The 25,561-nt window shown below is 44.1% G+C and overlaps 1 protein-coding gene across 2 annotated transcripts in view; it reads right to left on the bottom strand.

Moving 5' to 3' along the window:
- Positions 1-25,561, bottom strand: part of PUM2 (pumilio RNA binding family member 2) — an 893,995-nt gene that overhangs the window by 861,046 nt on the left and 7,388 nt on the right. For both annotated transcript variants that reach the window (XM_078647736.1, XM_078647737.1), the window contains exon 2: positions 7,021-7,089. In XM_078647736.1, coding sequence (XP_078503862.1) covers positions 7,021-7,071 — 51 coding nt within the window. In that variant the 5' untranslated portion in view covers positions 7,072-7,089. The remainder of the gene's footprint in view (positions 1-7,020; positions 7,090-25,561) is intronic.

Below are 25,561 nucleotides of genomic sequence, written 5' to 3'. Positions count from 1 at the left end.
GAGTGGGAGGGAGGGAGACAGAGTGGGAGGGAGGGAGACAGAGTGGGAGGGAGGGAGACAGAGTGGGTGAGGGAGACAGAGTGGGAGGGAGGGAGACAGAGTGGGAGGGAGGGAGACAGAGTGGGAGGGAGGGAGACAGAGTGGGAGGGAGGGAGGGAGACAGAGTGGGAGGGAGGGAGACAGAGTGGGAGACAGAGTGGGAGAGAGGGATGGAGGGAGACACAGAGGGATGGAGGGAGACACAGAGGGATGGAGGGAGACACAGAGGGATGGAGGGAGACACAGAGGGATGGAGGGAGACACAGAGGGAGGGAGGGAGACACAGAACAGAGGGAGGGAGGGAGACACAGAACAGAGGGAGGGAGGGAGACACAGAACAGAGGGAGGGAGGGAGACACAGAACAGAGGGAGGGAGGGAGACACAGAACAGAGGGAGGGAGGGAGACACAGAACAGAGGGAGGGAGGGAGACACAGAACAGAGGGAGGGAGGGAGACAGAGTGGGAGGGAGGGAGACAGAGTGGGAGGGAGGGAGACAGAGTGGGAGGGAGGGAGACAGAGTGGGAGGGAGGGAGACAGAGTGGGAGGGAGGGAGACAGAGTGGGAGGGAGGGAGACAGAGTGGGAGGGAGGGAGACAGAGTGGGAGGGAGGGAGACAGAGTGGGGGAGGGAGACAGAGTGGGTGAGGGAGACAGAGTGGGTGAGGGAGACAGAGTGGGTGAGGGAGACAGAGTGGGTGAGGGAGACAGAGTGGGTGAGGGAGACAGAGTGGGTGAGGGAGACAGAGTGGGTGAGGGAGACAGAGTGGGTGAGGGAGACAGAGTGGGAGGGAGGGAAACAGAGTGGGAGGGAGGGAAACAGAGTGGGAGGGAGGGAAACAGAGTGGGAGGGAGGGAAACAGAGTGGGAGGGAGGGAAACAGAGTGGGAGGGAGGGAAACAGAGTGGGAGGGAGGGAAACAGAGTGGGAGGGAGGGAAACAGAGTGGGAGGGAGGGAAACAGAGTGGAGGGAGGGAGACAGAGTGGGAGGGAGGGAGACACAGAGGGAGGGAGGGAGACACAGAGGGATGGAGGGAGACACAGAGGGATGGAGGGAGACACAGAGGGATGGAGGGAGACACAGAGGGATGGAGGGAGACACAGAACAGTCTCCCTCCATCCCTCTGTGTCTCCCTCCATCCCTCTGTGTCTCCCTCCATCCCTCTGTGTCTCCCTCCATCCCTCTCTCCCACTCTGTCTCCCACTCTGTCTCCCTCCCTCCCACTCTGTTCTGTGTCTCCCTCCCTCCCACTCTGTTCTGTGTCTCCCTCCCTCCCACTCTGTTCTGTGTCTCCCTCCCTCCCACTCTGTTCTGTGTCTCCCTCCCTCCCACTCTGTTCTGTGTCTCCCTCCCTCCCACTCTGTTCTGTGTCTCCCTCCCTCCCACTCTGTTCTGTGTCTCCCTCCCTCCCACTCTGTTCTGTGTCTCCCTCCCTCCCACTCTGTTCTGTGTCTCCCTCCCTCCCACTCTGTTCTGTGTCTCCCTCCCTCCCACTCTGTTCTGTGTCTCCCTCCCTCCCACTCTGTTCTGTGTCTCCCTCCCTCCCACTCTGTTCTGTGTCTCCCTCCCTCCCACTCTGTTCTGTGTCTCCCTCCCTCCCACTCTGTTCTGTGTCTCCCTCCCTCCCACTCTGTTCTGTGTCTCCCTCCCTCCCACTCTGTTCTGTGTCTCCCTCCCTCCCACTCTGTTCTGTGTCTCCCTCCCTCCCACTCTGTTCTGTGTCTCCCTCCCTCCCACTCTGTTCTGTGTCTCCCTCCCTCCCACTCTGTTCTGTGTCTCCCTCCCTCCCACTCTGTTCTGTGTCTCCCTCCCTCCCACTCTGTTCTGTGTCTCCCTCCCTCCCACTCTGTTCTGTGTCTCCCTCCCTCCCACTCTGTTCTGTGTCTCCCTCCCTCCCACTCTGTTCTGTGTCTCCCTCCCTCCCACTCTGTTCTGTGTCTCCCTCACCCACTCTGTTCTGTGTCTCCCTCACCCACTCTGTTCTGTGTCTCCCTCACCCACTCTGTTCTGTGTCTCCCTCCATCCCTCTGTGTCTCCCTCCATCCCTCTGTGTCTCCCTCCATCCCTCTGTGTCTCCCTCCATCCCTCTGTGTCTCCCTCCCTCCCTCTGTGTCTCCCTCCCTCCCTCTGTGTCTCCCTCCCTCCCTCTGTGTCTCCCTCCCCCACTCTGTGTCTCCCTCACCCACTCTGTGTCTCCCTCACCCACTCTGTGTCTCCCTCACCCACTCTGTGTCTCCCTCACCCACTCTGTGTCTCCCTCACCCACTCTGTGTCTCCCTCACCCACTCTGTCTCCCTCACCCACTCTGTCTCCCTCACCCACTCTGTCTCCCTCACCCACTCTGTCTCCCTCACCCACTCTGTCTCCCTCACCCACTCTGTCTCCCTCACCCACTCTGTCTCCCTCACCCACTCTGTCTCCCTCACCCACTCTGTTCTGTGTCTCCCTCCCTCCCTCTGTTCTGTGTCTCCCTCCCTCCCTCTGTTCTGTGTCTCCCTCCCTCCCTCTGTTCTGTGTCTCCCTCCATCCCTCTGTTCTGTGTCTCCCTCCATCCCTCTGTTCTGTGTCTCCCTCCATCCCTCTGTTCTGTGTCTCCCTCCATCCCTCTGTTCTGTGTCTCCCTCCCTCCCTCCCTCTGTTCTGTGTCTCCCTCCATCCCTCTGTTCTGTGTCTCCCTCCATCCCTCTGTTCTGTGTCTCCCTCCATCCCTCTGTTCTGTGTCTCCCTCCATCCCTCTGTTCTGTGTCTCCCTCCCTCCCACTCTGTCTCCCTCCCTCCCACTCTGTCTCCCTCCCTCCCACTCTGTCTCCCTCCCTCCCACTCTGTCTCCCTCCCTCCCACTCTGTCTCCCTCCCTCCCACTCTGTCTCCCTCCCTCCCACTCTGTCTCCCTCCCTCCCACTCTGTCTCCCTCCCTCCCACTCTGTCTCCCTCCCTCCCACTCTGTCTCCCTCCCTCCCACTCTGTCTCCCTCCCTCCCTCTGTGTCTCCCTCCCTCCCACTCTGTGTCTCCCTCCCTCCCACTCTGTGTCTCCCTCCCTCCCACTCTGTGTCTCCCTCCCTCCCACTCTGTGTCTCCCTCCCTCCCACTCTGTGTCTCCCTCCCTCCCACTCTGTGTCTCCCTCCCTCCCACTCTGTGTCTCCCTCCCTCCCACTCTGTGTCTCCCTCCCTCCCACTCCGTGTCTCCCTCCCTCCCACTCCGTGTCTCCCTCCCTCCCACTCCGTGTCTCCCTCCCTCCCACTCCGTGTCTCCCTCCCTCCCACTCTGTGTCTCCCTCCCTCCGTGTCTCCCTCCCTCCGTGTGTGCGTGCGTGTGTGTGCGTGCGTGTGTGTGTGCGTGCGTGTGTGTGTGTGCGTGTGTGTGTGCGCGCGTGCGTGTGTGTGTGCGCGCGTGCGTGTGTGTGTGCGCGCGTGTGTGCGCGCGTGTGCAGCCCGGGCAGCGACAGCTTCCTCAGCTCGCGCACACACAGCCGCACCAAGTACTTCATGGGTCTTTAAAAGACCATTTACATGTTAATGAGGCTTTGTTGAATTTCACCTCTTAGGCCCCTGCAGCTCCCCTCTGACAATACTGGAATCCCCCGGCCCCCGCAGAGTCTGAGTCCGCGCTGCTGCGGCTGTATTTGCGAACACTATTGATTTATTTATTTTTAAACACAGGTGTCTGCAAGGTCCGTGGGCCGCCCAGGAAGGCTTGCCGGGCCGTACTATGAGTATCCCTGGTCTAGTGCATAAGGACTGCCACTTAACACGAGAGGTCCTTTCCCCAGATTATCACCACAGATTCTGCCAGAGACGGTCTCACCTCCTGCCAGCACACTTTGCAGATGCTACATCTCGCATGATAAAGCAGACTTCTGCAGGAAGACCAACTGACTACTACTGCAGCATGTGGTTGCCCTTCGTGGGGAACACGGTCTTCGCATTTTTGCTGATAAAGACAGCCTTTGCTATCAACAAGGTATGTAGTGCGTCTCCTCTCCCTAAGAAACTCTAGATTGCAAGTTGCTCTGCCTTCCATGCGGTCTTAGTGTAGTGCACAGAAATAGGATGTTAGATTTTAAATGACATGTTAAAAACTTGTTAGAAATGTTCAATATTCTGAGTAGTTGTTTTAGACGTACTGAGAAACAGATTATTCTTGAAGTAATAAATACTTTTTACTTAAAAGTATTCATACTTCTTAGTACAGTTGTGTGTGATACTTTAAATAATGAAATAAGGTTTGTTACTATTACCACGGAGCCCCTGATCCCTTTGTGGGATTGCTAATAACCCAAAGCAATACCGCTAGGTCAATAACACACTGAATAGTGTTTTGCAGGGTTATAATAACTGGTGTTTCACCTTCATTGCTGGTGCATTTGAAACAAGTTCACTCGTTTCACCCATGGGTGAGACAGCACACCTTGTAGAGTTATGCCAACGTTGTGACTTACAGAACAGAAACACCTAGGTCACTTGGAATGTGCAAGATCCATTGTCCCTACACAGTAGAGGGCATCAAAAGCACATCGGAGTACTTACAGAAGGTGATTTGTAAAACCCTGGACTGATAAACAGTACTTGTGTAGGTGAACTATGGTAGCGTTCAAAGAAAACATCTTTTTTCTTTTTGTTAACGCCAGTAGTACTAACAGCTGTAGACATTAGTGAAGACCAAGCCCAGGATCATGAGCAGCTGTGTAGTTTTCTACTGCATACTAGGGTTCGCAGTGGTGGTCAACATATGCATAAAAGATGAAGCAACTTTCATCAACAAGAATCAATGATACTGGAGAGGATGATAAGATTAGGAGGATGTAGGAAGCATCATTCGCATTTACAAACCCTTTACAACATACAAGGCTAACACACGACAGACTGGAAAAAATGGGACAATCAACAGATAATGTTAGCTGAATTAAGCATGGAGAGACAAGTGAACAGTATTGTACAAAGCATATATTTTTGCATGATGGTTTTCGGAGTATTTTCATGAATATACCCTACAAAAAGAGGAGTGAATGCATTTATTCTTACCATATGACACAAATGTCTCAAATTTGATCCTAATTCTGCAGGCTTTCTAAAGCTGGATGACTCTGATCAGAGGTACAAGGCAGACAGACTGAAATCACATTGCTGTGACAATGCACTGCCCTTTTGAGATTTTATATTAACCCAAAATAAGCATTCTTATGCACACTCATTTTGCTAGGATTGCTATAGAAAGGATTACAGGCAGTCAATGGAAGAGGAGCGAGCCTCATCATAAGAAGAATCTTTAATGGCTATGTTTAAGTGGATAAATTTCAATCAACCACATTAGTGGAAATGGTGGCTTAGACCGATACAGATGAGAACATTAAATGTTGCTCTTTTTTCTTGACACTGTCCATACAGGAAAGGGTGACTTGAGGGGAGGGGCAGCAGAAAATGAGCGGTGAGGCAAGGACAAACAAGATGAGAGTTCATCATTATGACTCTTTGCAGTTCTACATAGCATGGTCCTCAATTTTAATCTCTTGATCTGGCCTTATTGTGCTCACATTTATATAAATAATCAATATAGAGATGGCTCTGCACATTGTCTATAGGTATTAAGTAATGAGAATAACTAGATGAATGCTGAGTAAAATCATAAGTCCTCTTTTATAAAAATAGATTTTTCTTTAAAAAGCTTAAATATTTATTTTTTCAATAGAGTTGTTTTCACGGAAAGAAGCATAGTAAGTGTTTAATATAATTTGTGTGAGCACCACATGCCAAACTCCAAATCCCATCACTTCATCCCAGCAGATTACAGAGAAATTAGGTTAAAACATGAAAGATAGAGGTTAGTTCCAAGCAGTACATCATTTGTACAGGTGTGGGCAAAAGTACTTAAATTTTATCATTAGACAGGCTCAAAGCAAAAGTGAATAAGGTAGAAGACTTAGAGAGGAGAAGGAAGTGAAATATGTGAAAACAGTGAAAAAAGGAGAAAGCAGGGATGGAAAAAGAACCTTAAGAGTGAGATAAAGAAGTCCCATCTGGCTGACAAAATGTAGTACTGGGTAAGGTTACATTATTTTTTTATATTTTATGGAGTTTTATATTGCGCGAACTTGACCCGAAGGGATCAGGTATCGGAGCGCTTTACATAGCACCGTTACATGAGGACACATTCATTTTTGTTGGGCACAGGGAGATTTAGTGATTTGCCCAGAATCACAGGATGTTCAGCGTCATTGCCCAGACTCGAACCCGGTTCCCTAGATTTGAGGTCGAATGCTCTAGCCATTAGGCCAACTTCTCTCACATTATGGCTCACGGTCAATGTTATGTTAGGGTCAGTGTAGGGATGAGGGATAGCATTAAGATTAAAGTCATGGTCATAGCTGAGGTCAAGCTTAGGTATTGGTTCGAGGTCCTTGTTAACAATCTGGGTGAATGCTGGAGACAGTCAAAACCTAATTTCTGTAAACTTTTAGATTATAAATTGAGCTAGGATCAAAGGTTAAGGGTATGGTGGTAGCATTAGGTTTCAATGAATTTCTATAGAAAAAAAAAAATGTACAAAACACCATTACAAAGGGTGTGTGAAGTTGAAATTGTCCTTTCAGGAAAAGACCAACACGTAACCTTTTACTTCAAGTGGATTTCAATTTAAAGGAAGAAAAACTGCGAAATTATTTTTCTCTGTGATGTCTTATGGTGAAAAGGCAGATCCAAATGTCCACATGCTCAATCATTGTAAAGCTGTGCATGGGCCAAGTACATTCAACGTGGGTAACTCATGTCAAGATCATCTTGGACATCGGCCTTTTCAAGTGTAACATTCTGAAAAGTGAAATATCATAAAATAGATAATTGACTGATACTGTCAGAAAAACGCCATCAACAAAACATCAGTGGTTTCATCCTCACCAGCACACAGCATTGTTTGTGCCCTCTCTCACTCTGTTTCGAATATACTTCGTATTCAAATATTAAGAACACACCCACAAAGCTATTTACCTCTCCCATTCCCCGGGATTCTAGTGCAAGAGCTTGAAAATCATGATTCATTTCATCCACAGGTCGAACCTGGAGCAAAGAAAACAAATACCATTAGAGCTATTGGTTTGGACAGTTTTCAAATGCAATGAAAGTTATTAGCATTTTGGATTTAAAGGAAATTAATGGGCAGCATTTCCGCTGTACAAAAAACAACAATTGAATTTCAGCTTAACGGTAAGCTTTTCAAGTTTACTAAATCTTATACAGATTTACTGGCGCATTCAATTGAAATTAACAGCTGAGCCATTAATTGGCTTGGTGTGGCCAATTCTACATAGCACAACAGAAGACCTAAAGTTTGAGCATACCTCAATTGGTGCACCGCATAAGAACCATTTAGTGACATTCTAAAATTACTATTACCTTAACGATATAGTCACCTAAACTTCAAGATAGGAATGGATTCTTTTGTAAGGAATCTACAAGCTTCAAGAAGACACCAGATCAAGTATATCATTAGCTGCAACCGCACAAGATTTCCCTAGTAGACTGAGTTAGTACAGCATACACATCAGCATTGCAAGCTTCAATAAAGCATGGAATATCTACAACACTGGAGCACATGGAGCAAAGTGCCAGCAACCCTAACACACAGGAACACGCACAGCACATGTAGGTACCGTGCCAGGCATGTATCGAACAGATACATAAAGGGAAGCAGAAGCACAAATTGCATCAGTATTGACTGCACCCGTTTCAGAATATTATTTTAATGTCCTTACCCTGCATAAAATACATGAGGTGATTATGCTAGACTACCTTGCCTTATTATGGATTATAAAATAGGATCATTCTTTATTATGCATTAGATGAAATACAAAATTATTTACTGCATTACAGTGCCGGGGCACAGAGGATTATAACAATATTGTTATCCTACTTAGATTACAAAATATTGCTCTAATTTGCTCAGGCAACCATTCAACTGCAATTACAGTAGAATATTACTTTCCCTTTAAAAGGGCTAAAGCAAATTCTTCTTACACAGAATACAAATGCAGAAGGAGATTACATTGCATTATGAACCAATGGATTACTTTGACTGGTGGTGTTGTCACCATGGTTATATTTGACCTCTCAGCAGGGATCAACACCATCAACCACAGCCTTTTAGTAAGCAAAGCAAAGTAATTGAGAACTCAAGTCCGAAAATAAATCTTGACTGGCTGCAGGACTGTCCGACTCATTGTACTTTTAGAGTGTGTTCTCCATCTTATATCTCGACAGTCAGGGATTTAGAATGTAGAGTTCCACAGAGATCGATTTTATTTCCCCATTCCTCCTCAGCCTACAAGTCAGTCCCTTGGCACCTTTGATTCAATCTTTAAGCATGACATTGTTAAGGTATACCAATGACATCCAATTACTTCTTCTACACACTTGGGATCAAAAGGGATCTGTGAGAGCCAGGAAGTACTGATCCCTAAAGGAAATATTAATCACACACGAGTACAACCAGCTCAGTCGAGAAAGATGAGTGAAAAGGGTTTCCTATGAAGCTCTGAAAAGGGGGGGGGAATCCCTCAGGACATCAAACTTCTCAGCATAATAAACCCACACTGATGCCATTTTAGAGATGCCACCTGAAAAACGACCATCCTCTGGTAGGTTCCCTGACTTGTAAACTTCAGCCACGAGACTCGTTTCTGTATCCCTGGGGTGGGAGCCTTCGCTCCTTGAGCCCAGAAATAAAGCCTTTTCTGGGCAGAGGTGGTCACACCTCCCCCACGCCAGGAAGAGCCATTTGTGGCAGGGCAGCTTCAAAGGCCTTCCTGCCTTTGTAATGCGACCCCCAGCCTCTCCTGCTATCAGGAGCAGGCCTCCTTCCTCTCTCCGCTCCTTTTCTGGCAGGAAAAATTATAACAGCCAAGGAAGTGTGCCCACCTCTGCTAACCCCATCCCTTAGGTGGGGGAGGCGAGGTGAAGCCGACTCTTCAGTGCCCGCCATCTTGCAAATGGGAGGGACTCTCCAATCAGGAATAGGGATTGTGCCCACTCCCCCTTGTGGGGTGAGCACACCAAGGGTGAAGTCACCTTAAGGTCAGTAGCCCATTGGCAACTGATCCCGAAACCCTTAAACCACCCCCTAAATACATTATTTAGAGGGCAGCCCTGAACCAAGAAGACAGATTCCCACAACATACAAAGAAGGAGGACGAAAGCGGACGCCCAGCAGAGGAGATTGCAGAGAACAACTGACTTGGCCCCAGCCCTACAGGTCCGTCTGCAGTTTCCAGAGATCCTGCACCAAAGGTCCACTTGTCCTGCAGCCAGCGACCTCCAGAACCCCTGGGAGGACTGACTGCCTTCAACAAAGACCGGATCTCCTGTGAACAGCAGCTCTGTCCACAAGAAACTGCAAAGACAGACTAAGCCTGCTGAGGACAAAGAAACCCAACACCTGGAACCACCAATGCATCCGATGCTTACGGCCTGACTCAGAGGCCCACCAGTCGCAGCTAGGTCCCTCGTCGCTCCAGTCCGCGTCCACTGTGGGTTGACCCCTCCAGGACTCCCACACATCACCTGCAGCCTCTGCATGGAGAATCCCCCACACTCCACAACGCGAGTGGGCCTGTAAGATGAAATCTACCCTCAAAAGACACCCCAGCATCCATCCTCCCTGCGCCCTGGAGAAGAGGACTGGAGGTGCACCTAGGTACCGGAGCCCTCCAACTTACCTGCCCAGCTGTTGGTTCCTCCCGGAAGACTTCCTGGACAGAGCCAGCCGCAAAAAATCCAAAACCAGCCATCCCCCATTGAAAAGGGCAGCCAACTCCAAAACGGCACTCTGCACCCGGCCACCCTAGTCCGCTGTGGGTGCACCTTGTGTGCTAAATCGGATCCCCCTTTGCCCTGAGCGTAAGTCCTAGAGCTTTGCTCCCACAACCTTGTGGCCTGCTCATGAGCAGCCACCAACCACAGGCCTCCTACCCCCATTGGATAAGACTGGACCTCAGCACTCTGCACAGGGCCGCCCTAGTGCAGCTGAGGGTGCTTTGAGAGTGCACCCTTGACCCTGGGGGAGCCCTTGTTCTAACCCAGAAAACCAACTTCCAAACCCAAGTACTTACCGTTAAACCGATCACATGGATTTCTCCCAAAGGACCCCATAGACTGCTTTCTTGTGAAAATGGGTTTGTGTGGAGTTGGTTTGTATGAAACCTTTAGAAACTGCATATGTACAAAAGTTGATTTACTTACCTTTTTGTAGAAAGTGCCCCAGTGTGATATCTAGGCATATCACACTGAGTAGAAAAGGTAATTTACGAAGTAATCTGCAAAGTAATCAAAAGTAATCTAACAGTAGTTTCAACTGAATTCAAAGTATTTATCACCCTGTAACAAAAGTCATTTTCATTCAGCTTGCTTGTATTGTTCAACCTGCCTTGAAAAGTATAATTTATACTTACCTGTGCCAGGCTTGCTTGGTTCTAGGAAATAAATACAACTAAATATTATTTTTATACAAAACAACTGGTCTGAGTGTGTGACTCATTTCTTGCCCGAGCCTGTACAACAAATGTTTAACACTCCCCTCTGATAAAGCCTTACTGCTCGCCCATACAACCACAAATAGAGAAATAAGGTATTATCTACTTTTACCTCGGCCTACCTTGGGGTGCCACTGGACTCTGTGCACACTATACCTTACTTTGGCATATTATATAAAGAGCCAGCTTCCTACAATAACTTCCTATAATAATTTCATTTGATGTTGCCTGTAATAGTTGTACACAGATTCTCAAATACTAATTTTCTATATATTATTGGCATGCATCAAACACATTTTCCAGGACGATGCCTCAAAACAGTTTAGAGATTTATTTATTTTCAAGATGCAATTTTTGGGGGACCTTTTAGTTTGAAAGCAAACAATTGACAAACCTCTTTTTGCATGTATCAGCATATATTAGGGAGCATACTGGGAAATTATACATTTTCAGATAGCATAATTTAATTAACGTGTACATGTTTTACATTTGACCAACTAACAGTAATACAGCTCAATGTAAAAACACTTCATTTGCTCAGAGTGCCCGCTCTAATAATACAGGTTTTTCATGAATGAATAATATATAAAATTTCGAACCACTTGTATATATAAATGCAAATCTAGCCTCAGTCGCAGATAATCCAAAACCACAGCCAGACTGTGATGTTGTAAACTGGCAGCAAAGGGGTTTGTGTCGCAGGGAGTTGGGCCTGTACTACTTGTCAACTGGACAAAATAATTATGAAAACTTGCTGTCCTGGGCGACTGATATAGCAATACCACACCACTGAACAAGTCTTCCACTTTTTTAAAGACTTTTACAGGATGATGCGGATGAATACATTTAAATCTGTCCCTATTGTTTATTGTTATGCAGAGTACCGGGTCTTCCCCCCAAAAAAACAAGCCATAAGTGTACGAAGCAGGCTCTCTATACACTATACCAAAGTCAGATATACTGTGCACAGAGTCCAGTGGATCCCAAAAGGATTACAGAGGTAAAAGTAGATAACTTCGTACTCTCTATTTACTGTAGTGTGGGCGAGCAGTAAGGCTTTATCAGGGTAGTTAAGCATTTATTGTACACACTCAGGCAAGAAATAATGTCACATGTATCAAAAATAGTTCTTAAGTTGCATTTTATTTTTAGAACCAAGCAGGACTTGATACAGATAATTACATTTTTCAAAGCAGGTTGTTCAAAACAAGCAAGCTGGATGAAATTGACTGTTACAGGTTTGTAAAATATTTATAGACAATAGGAATTTGTAATTACTTTTCAGATTACTCTTCAGAGTACTTTTTAGATTACTTTTTGTGTACTAACCCTTGTTATCAGACTGGTACATTTCCTAGACAAAAGGTAAGTAAAACAGTTCTGCATTAAAACACAGTTGCTTAGGTTTCCATATAAACACAACTCAAAACTTGGAACGTTTTCAGGGGAAACAGTCAATGTAATCCAAGGGAGAAAATTAGATTATCTGTTTGCAGGTAAGCAACCTGTCTTTAGGGTTGAGTTTCTGGGGTTAAAACAAGGGTTCACCCAAGAATGCACTCAAAAGCACCATCAGAGGCACTAGGGAGGCCGGGTGCAGTGTGCTGAGGCCCAATGTTAGCCTATGGGGCTAGGGGGCAGTGGGTTGGTGACTGCTATTGGGCAAGCCACTTGGTTGAGGGAGCAAAGTTCAGAGAGTTAAGCTCAGGGCAAAGGGGGATCCAAGTTAGCACACAAGGTGCAACCACACTGACACAGGGGCCGCCGGGTGCAGGTTTGGCGTTGGGTGACCTATTGTTTTCATTGGGAGATCCAATGTCAGAACAAACACTGCAGGTTCAGGCAGGGAGGCTTCTTAGAGGCCACCACCTGTTGGAGGGGTAAGTTTGTACATGCAACAATGGTCCCATGCATACAGACGATACTTGAAAAGTAAATATAGACAGAATCAATCTATATTGCGAGTGACATGTCCAGCCGGACAGTGGTCTTTAAAGTTTACTCAATATATGTCATCAAAACAAGAAATACCTTCCACAGTTCAACCAGTGTGGTACACAAGCCTGTGCCCAGCACTAACAGAACGGGTACAGAGGGTGAATATACAGAGCAAAGAAGGGCTTTTTAAGGCAAACGGACGTTTCTGTCATAAATACAGTTTGTGCAGAATTTGTAAACATAGCACCATTACATCACATAGTAATCACGTTTAGTATATAGGTGCTAAATAGGTCGACGGCGTTTCGGACCCCCTAGTAAATCATGGGGACCATCATCAGGACATTTCAATGAAAGCCTTAACAGTCATTAGCCTCTAATTGCCAATAACCCCAATCGTAACCGGCAGCAAATTGTGAAAACTCTGTAAAAAGTAAATGCCTCCTGCTTGGAAACTGTGCAAAATATTTGATCACTACCATTTAAAGCAATACTGTGAACTTGGAAGATTTCCAGAGTTAGAGAAATAGTGTAATAACTCACACGGCCCATTACGTGAAAAGCACAATTAATTCTATTTTGGAATCCGACGCATTTCTTGATGTCCAGGAATTTGGTTACATTGGTACCAGGCACAGCAAAAGAAACTTACTCAGAAAACTGATATCATTATTAGATAAAATAAACAATAACAGTTTAGGGACAATGCAGTGGGACAGATGCTATTTTAACTTTTGGAAAAACAGAGAAGGAGGTTATACTGGTAAGCATAAGGCCAATAATGACTGTGTCTTTTTCAATTCCCCATATAGCCAATGGATTGTCTTTAACTGTCTTCATGAACGTTTTCATTATGGACCTGAGCAAACTCTTGAAGTACAAGATTAGATCATGAACGTTCACAAAGTAATTCTTAGTGAATGTGTGGATAGACTAAATGCCCGCTTTGCAGAATCTACCTTTATGGCCTGGGAAGCCGTAGAGGTACTTTACTTGAGAGTAGAATGTATGTTGTGTGGAGTGAGTTTGGCACTGGCATGACAATTCTGAAAGCAATTTTAAAATCCACCTGGCAAGATCAGCTTTTGAAATTTGGTTGATGTGGTGAGGCTGGCCAAATACAACCAACAGTTGCTTGGTTTATCTGGTGAACTTGGTACAGTCAACATGGTATACAATAGCTCTACTAAAGTCTAATGTATGTAAAGCTCTTGCTGTGTGTAGTTGTAGAAAAAGGAAGGTAAGCCAACAGAGTTGTTGACAACTTTTGGCAACAAACAAGGGTATGTCCTAAGGTCAACTCTGTCTTTGTGTGCTTGGGTAAAAGACTCCTCAATGGACAAAGTCTGCAGTTCACTTACTCTGCGGAAGGAAGAGGTACCCGAAAAGTCACCTTTAAGAAGAGATACTGTTAAGGTGTATGAACATAGGGGCTCAAAAGGAGACTTCATACATTGAGGTGATCTAGGATGGATCTTCCCTTTAAGCCTTTCCATAAAGTTTCAAACAACAGGAATTTTAAAGGCGGAGTAGTGGTGATGTGTTTTGTAAATAGGCAGCTACAGCTGCACAGTAACACATACTAAAGAATAAGCCAGCCAAGATATTTGAAGGCTCAAAAACAAATATCTTGTACAGTGGCCATCAAGGGCTGTTTAGATAAGGCTTCTCAAATGAATAGCATGCGAGGTATTGGTATCGCTCAAGCTTCCTGCAAGTTGGTCTCCTGTGCAGTCCAAGCTACTAACTAGAAGATTTTGCAAGGCTGAATTAATATATCTATACCAAAACTGAAAAGTGTGTATTCATGATAAGAATGTGTTTATTTTCAGAACTCAAACGGATGTTTGGAAAAAATGGTTGAATTTCCAAAATACTTTTACAGATAATTGAGTTATAATTTATGTGTCACTGGGGAGACTTATTAAGATTATCACTCCATCAGAGCCATGAGCATTGCAGCTTTGGGTATTATGTATTATCAATTAAAGTTATTATAAAGTACAAAACCTTTTTACATTACTCCTGGCAACCCTGACTCTTGCACTAAGGTGATCACTGCTCACAATCTTGCATAGGTGGTGGCCTCTAATGTAATCTTGCCCAATGTGGTCACTATTATAAGACTAAAAATATTAGTAGTTTACGATGATTTTCATTGATCATAAGTAGCTCTTATTACAGAAAAGGTTGGAGATCTCTGGTTTAGATTGTTACTGAAGTAAAACAAAACACTTCCGTTTAGCTGCATAAGATGCTCATGTGGTAGGCTCTCTAGCATCTTTCATAATGTGCATGCATTCTACAGTAAGATGTGAATATCCAGAATCAAGGACCTCAGAGCCAAGTAAGAATATTGAGTGCCCAAAGGGTTTGGGTGTGCTTACGGTCCCTGATATGTGAGCAGATCTGAGTAAACTAAGGGCAGATCTTGTAAGGCGGGGGTTGAGGTAGGGTCATATCAAGAAGTATAGAGAGCCTTGTCTGTCAAGCCCAGTTGGGAGCCATGAGAGTTAAGGTCAATGGTGATTGCTTCATTTTCCTGAAGACATACAGATTCGCTAAAATCATATGTAAATACCCCGGACCAGCAGATCAATAGGGCATTACATACGTGAGGCACCCTGAAAGCGAAATATTGGCATTTTGTGTTCTCGTATGAGGCAAACAGGTCGACTGTTGGCATACCCCACAATTGGGTGCAATTACTGAGCACCTACATCGTGACCTCTCAATCAAGGGTGTGCAGAGGACTCCTGCAAAAATGTCTGTTTGAGAAACTCCCATGTTTCTATGTGTAGTACAACATAGTTGCCGTCATGTTATGTTTGAATGAACACTACCTTGTTGAAAATTCACGTCTACAGGGCGCAAAGGTCTAACTAATGTACTGCCATCAGATTCAGCATATTAATGAGTAGATGTTCTTAGAAGAGAAAAGACCACTAGCCCTTATTGTGATGATGCCCAAGATAGCACCCCAACCCATGAGGAAGGTGTCGGTCTTCATGATCACCTACAATTGTGGGGCGAGAAATGACCTGCTGAGTAACAAGTTGTTCTTGTTGCCCCACTGCAGTTTTTGCTGAAAACAATGCTCTACCTAAACTAGATCTTTCTACTTCCCAGTCGCCATTGTTTAGCATGACCCTGCTGAAAAGGACGCATGTGTAAACTGGCGTTCAGCAATACATGACATCATTCCTAAGAGCTTCATTATTGCCCTCTCGGTCACAGCATGCAACATCTGCTAAAGGGGATGAAGACTCTGAAAAGGAATCACTCTCGGTGTAAGCTTTTACAGTTACTGCATTGTGCTTGGCCTCAGGCCTTGAAAAATTATAAAAACTTACAAAATCTACTCACCCTGACTGTAATGCGTTTGACCCATGAACTAGTCTCAAATTGTGTGATTCTAGGCAAACAATTTATCTCACAGAGTTAACTTTTTCTTCATTATCTCATATGAGAGCGCCTTCAAATATGCGAATTCAGCATGTCTGTTGTGCAAATACTCTTGTTTGATTTAATACACTAATCTTTAGCACCATAAATATTAAGAATGTAGCCTAAATAGATGGTACATATGAACCCTGACTTGACTCTTTGTTCACTAAAAGCATTGCCATCAGATTGGATAAGGAATGTTTCCCAGTTTATGTATAAAAACTCTTACTTTCAATAAGCATTATTAAAGCACGATGTGGTACTACACTGTCATTTACAGGCAGAACATTTTCCATTCAAGTGGCCACAAACTTTCTCAATGGCATGCAGCTTCACTGTTAAAAAAAAATCATATGGCATAGAAAGGGTAATGTGTGAAAATCAGGGTTTCAGAAAATATTAATCGTTTGCGCATCATCAAGTAAATTGTTCAAATCCGATTTGATCCTATTAAAATCTTTATTTAGATCACACTTCAGAATTACAAATAAAGTGCTTTCCTAAGGAAATATATTTGCAAATATTTGTACATTTTATTAACAAACTATTCAAATGCTATTAAAACAAGCATTGAAAATGCAATAGGTCTCGCAATAGAAAAGTTCGACCTTTTGGTGTTGCAAATGTAATTTTTTTTTGTTTATATTTTTTCAAATTATAAAAGTATTAATTTAGTTTTTTGTAAAGTGAATAGTTATAAATCTATCAAATGTTACATTTATAGAATTAGTAAAGTTACATGTTTAGTTTTGTCCTTTTTTACATGTAAAAACTTTTACCATTAAAAATTAAAAACAACATTAAGTCACTATCCTTTATTTATAACATTTTACACAAAATTGTGAGTTTGCACATCAATACATGTAAAAAAGGACAAAACTAAACATGTAACTTTACTAATGCTATATTTGGTAGATTTATAACTATTCACTTTACAAAAAACAAAATTAATACTTTTATAATTTGAAAAAATATAAACAAAAAAAAATAATCTACATTTGCAACACCAAAAGGTCAAACTTTTCTATTGCGAGACCTATTGCATTTTCAATGCTTGTTTTTTTAGCCTTCCTAGCACAGAGCACATAAAGTGTTCAAATGGGGGAGGCGATGTTGTTTAAAGGGGAAAAATGCCAATAAACGAGTTTGGAAACTAGGTTTTAATGTCTGATGTGCTTCATAGCCTGTGATTGTGGACGTATTCTTATACACACCAAAAATAAATATGACCTAAAGTGGAGCTACGCTACTAATTTTATTTGTGTATAGCTGCAAACACGCAGTGACAGCTGCCCTACTAGTGCTTAATTTGTAACAAAGGAAGTGCTGGTGTTGTGATCAGGCAGCAGCTTCATACTCTATAATTCTTTTGTTAGTTTGCGTAACAGGGAGAGAGCACTTAAACTGAAATTTAATAATGGCTTGGCTACATCAGCTTTCAAGTGGCTGTAGCCAAGCCATTATTACCAGCCAGACATGCACAAGGGGCACGGGAAGGGGAGACGAGGGGTCAGAGAGAAGTTAAAAGTAAAATTAGAGATAGGGTGAGGGTGAGAAGAGAGGGCGAGGGTGGGAAGAGAGGGTGAGTGGGGGGAGGGCGAAGGAGACGCTGAGATGAGGGGGCACAGATTGAGAGAAAGAGAGACAACTTAAGACACAGTAAAGTGGCCGCAAAATGAAATTTAAAACGGCCGGGAAATGCAAGCGGCCGGGAAATGCGCATTCCTTTCTACTGTGAAGCGTGATTGAAGCAGTAACAAAGGCAGAGATGCGTTAAAGGGATCAAAAGCCACAAGGACGGAGGGTAGGAAGGAGAGAGGCAAAGGCAACATGAACAGAGGGAAAGGGTGTGGGAGGGAGTGTGCAAAGCCAAAACGAATAGACATGCCTGTCATACAACAAAAACAACATTCAGAAAAATCTCATGAACACGCACAGTAAGAACGAAAACAGCCCTTTTGTCTTGTGCCCCGGATGGACAAACACACAAGGAGGAAATAAAACCAGCATGCACTAATCAAAAAGCGGCCGGGAAATGCAAGCGGCCGGGAAATGCGCATTCCTTTCTACTGTGAAGCGTGATTGAAGCAGTAACAAAGGCAGAGATGCGTTAAAAAGATCAAAAGGCACAAGGACGGAGGGTAGGAAGGAGAGAGGCAAAGGCAACATGAACAGAGGGAAAGGGTGTGGGAGGGAGTGTGCAAAGCCAAAACGAATAGACATGCCTGTCATACAACAAAAACAACATTCAGAAAAATCTCATGAACACGCACAGTAAGAACGAAAACAGCCCTTTTGTCTTGCGCCCCGGATGGACAAACACACAAGGAGGAAATAAAACCAGCATGCGCTAATCACAAAAGCATGGAAATAAGAAATAAGAGTGATGATGAAGCCAACGAATTGTACGCAATTGATGGGCTCTAAATCACCTTAATGCCTTCTAGTATACTGATGCCAATATCCAAGTTTTGTTGTTGTTGGAATAGATGCAAGTTCAACAAGACGGAGGGCATTGCTGTGGGGAGGGGGGAGGAGAAATGCGACACGGCCGCAGCAGGGGGCGGGGCGGGGAGAGCGGCGATGAGGGAGAGACGTGAATAGTGTGAAACAATGAGAAAGAGGGTCTGACCAAGACAGACAGAAGAGAGAAAACGTTAGAGAGAGGAGGGAATAAAAGCAGTGCAGGTGGGAACGGGATACGGGGTGTGAGAAAGAAGGGAAGGAACGGGGAAGAAAGGTGGAGGCGGGGAGGGAGGATAATTAGCGAGGAGAGGAATGATTAACCTGAAGGAGAGAAAGAGAGGATACTTCTGGGGGAAAGTATTGTTATAGCGCCCAATGAGGCGCGTGTGGTGCACAGGGCAGACACATGAGGCTAGGTGGGCGCTGTGGGGGCTTCGGTGCCTTTCGTGAAAAGGAGGCAGAGAAAAGGTGGAGTCACTGAAGGAGGCACGGGCAGACATAAGCAACAGGTTAAAAACTACATTTAATTTTACATAGCGTTAAATGGCGCACGGGTGGCCTCGGAGCGCCTAAAAAGAAACAGCGAAGCCAACAAGACGGAGGGAAGAGAGGGGAGGGGGGAGGAGAAATGCGACACGGCGGGAAGGGGCAGGCAGGATGACTCAGGGGAGGGGGCGGAGCAGGGCAGAGCGGCATGTGGGTGTGAAGAACCGGGCCTTTGAAGTGAAGCTAAGCTTCACTTCAAAGGTGTCGGAGGAATGCGGGCGGCTGTGCACGCGCTTTTAAGCTCAATGCACATGCGCATTGAGCTTAAAAGTCACGGGCACTGCAAGGAATCGCCACGATTCCTTGCAAGTTAGATAAAGTCTGGATGAGCCCCTATAGTCTCGCTTGCTCGATGCGCATGCGCATCGACAGGCGAGACCTAAAAAACTGACATCCTATAGGCTTTCGTTTTACACTCCCTGTACCCCAGCCCGATGATCAAACAGTTCACTTTACAAAATCTTATGTTTCCAGTCAGCGAACGAAAAATAAACACCAGTTTCCATGATAAAATAGGCAGAAATTTATAGGAAGGCATAAGCTGGCCTGTCTTTGTATGCACAGCAAGTGTGACAAGATAAAAGAAACGTTTTAAAGGCATTTTTATTGCTCATTCACACAACACAACGCCTGTTCTTTATCAGGTTGAACTCTCTCCCTAGAACGGGCCAGTAGGTTCTAAAAATTGCACACCCTGATAAAATCTATCACGCCACAGCAAGTGGTGAAAGTAGATTCCTCAAGGCCCGTGCTTCTAAGAGTGCCTGGGTCTGTAGAGGATATAGGTGAGACTTTCTGACACCGATCATAAACCCCAATTTGTTAAGAATGATCATTTGTAAAGTGTGGACTAGGCATTGGTCACAGAGTTCTTCTTTCCTAGCTAGACATCCAGGTACGGAAATACATAAATGTGGTTGCGCCTAAGATGCGCTGCAACTACTGCTTGACATTTTGTAAAAAGACCTTGAGGCAATAGTGACACTCGAAGTGTTAGGGCTATGGACTGGTAGTGAACATACATTTATCGCAAACCAGATGTACTGTCGATGAGCTACACAAATGAAGATGCAGAAATAAAAGCACATAGGTTTGTGAGTTACCATGTAGTCCTCCTTCAGCAATTGCAGAATTTTATCCTAAAGAGTCATCATTTTGAAGTGATTGGACACAATGTAGTAGGTGAGCGCTAATAGGTAGAGCATGGACCACAAGGTTTTATCCTTTTTGGGGATGAGGAAAAATAAAGCATATTACTTGGCCCCCGTTATGGAATATTTGAGAAGGAGCAGGTACCTATGCTAACTAGAGCTGGAGAGGTGTGGTGCAGCGGCCAGGGGAGCTGACTTTGGAGCACAGGGCTCACGGTTCGATCCCTGGCTCCGGGGGCAGATCAGCTCAGCACCATGTGACTCTGGGCAGTAGCTCACTTAATTTCCATGACTGCCCCCAGTGCCTTGAGACCCGTAGGGGTGAGTAGTTCGCGCTTTACAAATACCGGATTTCCAATGTATTTTATTTTATTTAGTTAATCCTTGCTGGAGGGGGTAGGGTAGGGGGTTGGTGTGAATTTCTAGACAATAATAATGGGCAATGGTGGAAAGCACCCACTGAGCCGGCATTATACCTGGCCACTGGAGAATGTACAACCGCAGACGTCCTCCAACAGAAGCTGGAAAGTCTAGGGAAACAAGAAGCAGGAGAATGCTTTTTGGCATGAGTGCACTATCTTGGGCTCCTGCTGCCTAAGCATGCCATGACGATGAAAGCCACACCTAACACACTGTCCTTGCTTAGCTGATTCCTGGCTTTCTGGAAACGACTGATGATTGAGTCACAGTACTTGTGAACACGGATTTGAATGCTGCGCAGGTTAGCATTCAACAGGCATCAGTTTCTGCTCCAGGAGAACGTTCTTAGCTTTCGCCATGCATGTGCCTTTTCTAATCTTCTCCAATATCTCAGTCATATGAGGCCCAAAGATGTGTTCACCATCAAATGACAGACCTACAACGTGTTGGTTAACCTCGCAACAGAAGCCAGACACTCTAAGCCAAGCACAGAGGCACAGAAGACTGCTTGTGTTCACTTTGTCTGAAGGGTGTGACAGCTGCGTCCAATGCAGACCAAATGCTGACACTGAAAATTATTTTGCTATGCTGCACAACCTCTTTTGTCCTTTTCTTGCATGCGTCAGGAAGGATACTTGAGCAACTCCCATTGGTGGTCATCTTTTCTGGACACAACGGTGAGGCACCCCTAAATGCTAATGCCTTTTCCTACAACACCGACTCTTACTCTTCTTGCCAGGAGGCGGAGTGTCACCTGTGCCCTGTATTAAGGCTTTTTTACATGATGTGTGCAAGGCTAATTGTGGTGGGAGCTTTAACCTTTTCTCAATTCTTGGAAGGACTATTCTTGTGGTTTTCACTGGATCTTTGAAGCTTTCCTCAAAGCACTTTATCATGATTTCTCAGAATGGGCAGAAAGTGGTTGGCGTTTTTTGGTCTCAAAAAAGGTCTCAATGAACAAGTCATTCTCTTCCTCGCTGGCTTGCATAAGGACACTGTGACGAGCTGCTGCTCGACCTATGATCCCTTGATATGCAGAAATGTTACTGACGGAAGCATGGACGAGGTTGGCTCCAAAGACTAGTCTTCCTGAAAGTCTGCCCTACAGCATGCCAACCATTTTCATTCTGATTTGGCCTTGGGGCATGACACAAAGGTAGGAGGTCTGCAGGAGGTCCTGGTCATAATCCAATTCAATTGAATGTGTTTTGGGCATTTGGGTGGAGGTGGTAGGGAAGCATCTATTCTTTTCTTTTTTAGGAATAGGGTATACTCCGAAATGCTCTGTGGCAACCTGCTCAAAAGTAAGGCAATGTTTTTAAATGAATGCTGTGTGGAGGAAGGAGACCAAGCAACAAGATGTCCAGGTCAATATAGATAATTTTTGGCCTATTGTCAGGCTGCTGTTGGGGAGGATGTGGCATGTTCTGAGACAAGGATGTACTTAATTCAGAGCGGACCTTGGCAGCAAGAGTTTGTGGGAGGGGGGGGGGGGGGGGGGGGGTTCTGCTCCATCTTAGCTCTGTACCAAGGCTTCAAGATCCCTCCGGCTTCAATGAGGGCTTTCAGCACCCCATGGTCAGAACTGAACAGCAGTGGGCAGAGCACTGTCAAGCCTTTAATTTTTTGTTTTGTTTCATCGGCCAAGGGATTGCATTCTCAGGGTTGTTTTGTTGCACCTGCTTTCGGTGTAAATGTCAGAAACCTGAGGTACAGTAATCGTCCTGGGAGCAGGCTTCATGAGTGCTGTAGAGAATCTTGGTCTCCAAAGTCGGCGTTATTAGAGGACACGCAAGAAAGACTCTGCCAATGTACAGCTTTCAAGCTACCAGATGGCCCATCTTTCCTCATCGGTGTTGCATATTGTGCAGTTTCCTTGCGAAGTGTTGTATGGGGACTATGTGAGGAAACAGGTAACGAGAGGTTAATGAGAAGCACCATAATGATGATGACTTCCTTGTATATGTTCCTCAGGTAGGTATTTTATCCTAACTTAACTGCGACGATATCAAACAAGTCAGCCCAAACACACTTCTGGTCACTTTCCTATCATTGTCCCAGTGTTCTAAAGCACTTAAACAAGTGCCCATGCCTTCAAGCAGAATTTCACGATTAAAAATAAAGTTTACTTTTGATAAAAGGGAAACTTTGGCAAATAAGGAGAGGGAATTTGTATTGCTTTTACAAACTGGCTAGCTTTATATCTTTGGATCGGTCAAGAATAGTTTTTTCCCCACTGTTTTCAGCAATTTACAAAACTGGCAGGAGGTCAACAATGGTTCTAAGTGGATTGAGATCCCAAACGTATTAGCGATTAGTCACTCAATCTGAAAGTCTCCAGACAGATCGAATTTAAAAAATAATTGCCAATATCTAAGAGGCATGCTGAATAAAATGGATATACACATATTGGTAAATGGGCTTTGTAAAAAAGAATTAGGCAGGAATGTTTCTGCCAAAACAGGATAAATCAAAGTCTATTGTCTTTCTACAGCGTGTATAAGACTGGAGTAAAAGTAAATCTCATAACCAGATCTACCCTATGAAACATCAGTAGAATTATTTTATTTAGATGGTCTGACACATCCTCAGTTCAATGAGACCATCAAAATGTGTGAACAAAAGAGAGACATCTTTGAAACTATGATGAACAGTGCTTTGTCTGCCCGGAATACATTGCCTCAGGATGAGGACCAGTGTCCTGACACAATATCCAAGAAATGTAAGTGCACAAGCAAATCTCCACCAGTCAAGAAAATGCATAGTGAGTAATAGTTATTTGACAACTTGATAAATGTTAAATGGCGCTAACACCGCAAGACTAAATATATTAAAATGATCCTGTATTCAAAACAGTTACAATCCAATGGCAATATAGAACACTGAGGAAATATTTTCATAAGTGAATTATCTGCCCAACAGAGGACTTGAAAAAGTTTAATAGGGCACAACCATACTAATAAAGAAAGCGGACAGTGTCGAATAAGCAACTTTGCAAAATGGATCGCTGTCAGAAAGAAAATGTGTTGGAAACATTGCTCCAATCAAATCCTAATACTACCAAGAGTAGAAATTCACAAAAGCCAGATTATTAAAAGTGAGGGGCATTCTATCCCTCAAACATGTATTGAGACTTTTGTCACTCTGGCCCTTAATCTACACTGCCCTATTTTCTGCTAGAACATGCACTGAAACCTTCTGAGATCTGGAATAAGGTTTCAAAGCTGTGGATGTGCGGATAGTGGCTTCTAACTCCTATACAGATAGAGCCAGAAAATAGGAAGAAATCACAAGGCACAATGCAAATGCTTAGTTTTGGTGCAAAAACGTGATCGCAAGGTAAGAATACACTAATTTATTTTTAAAAGGTGGCATAATCGAATAATAGATTTGTTTTGTCTTTCTTCTTCGTACCACATTCCGAAAGAGCCTAGAATTCACAGTTCATTCACCGATTGACTCTTTCAATAAGTTGTACGCGAATAAATTATAAATGCTCACATAACTTCTGCTCAGTTTGTAAAAGTTACTGAAACCTAAGAGGGCACCAGAGAGAAACTGTAGATTAGGTATGGGACACGCTTGTAAGTAATAAAAGTGACTGGATTTAAGTGACCACAATAGGTGTCAGAGGTGAGAAGATAATATCAGAAGAGAGATGAAATAGACTAAAGTCTTAACTCTTTAAGAGACTGTCAGGATTATAAATGAGGTGCAAATTAAAATGAAACTATAAAGTTGTGCTGCGCTTTGAAATATACACATAATTTAAAGCCTCTTCCATAGCTAAAAACAGAATCCCTTCCTTACCAAATAGATACTTAACAATTAAATAGGATTTATAATTTGCATTACATTTTTGCTTCAAATGAAACTCAGGAAAGGAATATCCTCCCTCTCCTCAATAATGGCGTCCTTCCAAGCAGCTCTCTGTTTTATTATCGGGCTATGCCAGTACAACAGCATCACCTTACAACGTCAAAGATATTCTAAGACTCCAATTACCTGAACACATCAGGTTCAAATCAATTAGCATAACTTGCAAGGTCATATCTACCAGCAAAACAAACAGTCCAGCTGAAAAAGTTTATTTCTCTGGATGCAACAATATCAAACATAAATGAAAATCTATTGGAAGAGATCACCATGGAAAGGAATAAAAATTGGAAAAATAACCCTTTTTACTATGCCCCCATCATCTGGAACAAAGTGCAGCTTCGCTTAACAAAGACAGTGCTAAATATTATCCTGCTGACAAACTAGTTCTAGGCAGAGAAGCAGTCAAACTGTGGAGAAGACTTATTGCCTAGCCACCACATTTACTCGATCAGGAATGGGCAGAGAAATGTCCACAAGGCTGCAAAACTTGTGTAACATAAGATTACGGCCACCTCAGACAGGTCACAAAAGTGATGCTGAAAACAAATTGGGATTTACAAATATTGCTGAAAGAAATCTACCTTTAACAGAGAAAAAAGGGTGAATATTATTACAATGTCAGTAATGTTAAATATGTTATTGTGCAAGCTATTGTGCAAGCATAAAATAATTTTTTTAATGCTTAGCTTTATCCAGCTTCTTCTTCTCACAATTCTTCTATGACCTTAAGGAATGGCAACCCCCGAAATGTTTGCCTGCTCACTTGCAACATTTTACACTGCATAAGCACTGTGAGAAATAAAAAGCAAAGTAAAGTTACTTACATTTTTTGGAAAGAATTAACCTAAGCTCCACTGCGTGTATATATATATATATATATATATATATATATATATATATACATACACACACATATATTAGAACTAACCTACTCTATACATACATACATACACACATATATTAGAACTAACCTACTCTGAGTCAAGTTATTTGAAGCTAGCCTCTACAATCTGGAAGGTGCACACAGACAAGCTCAGCTGTAGATTAAGCTGGTGTCAGTGAGTGAGTCTACAGATGATATGTTAGGATGAGATTAAAGGATGAGGGTCGACTACAATGAATGAAAGAACTAATCTGGACTTTTAGCACAAAGTACAA

This window comes from Lissotriton helveticus, chromosome 6, assembly GCF_964261635.1.
Source record: "Lissotriton helveticus chromosome 6, aLisHel1.1, whole genome shotgun sequence".
In the NCBI taxonomy this organism is placed as follows: domain Eukaryota; kingdom Metazoa; phylum Chordata; class Amphibia; order Caudata; family Salamandridae; genus Lissotriton; species Lissotriton helveticus.
Note: the sequence above shows the minus strand (reverse complement) of the source record. Positions and strands in the feature narration are given on the sequence as shown.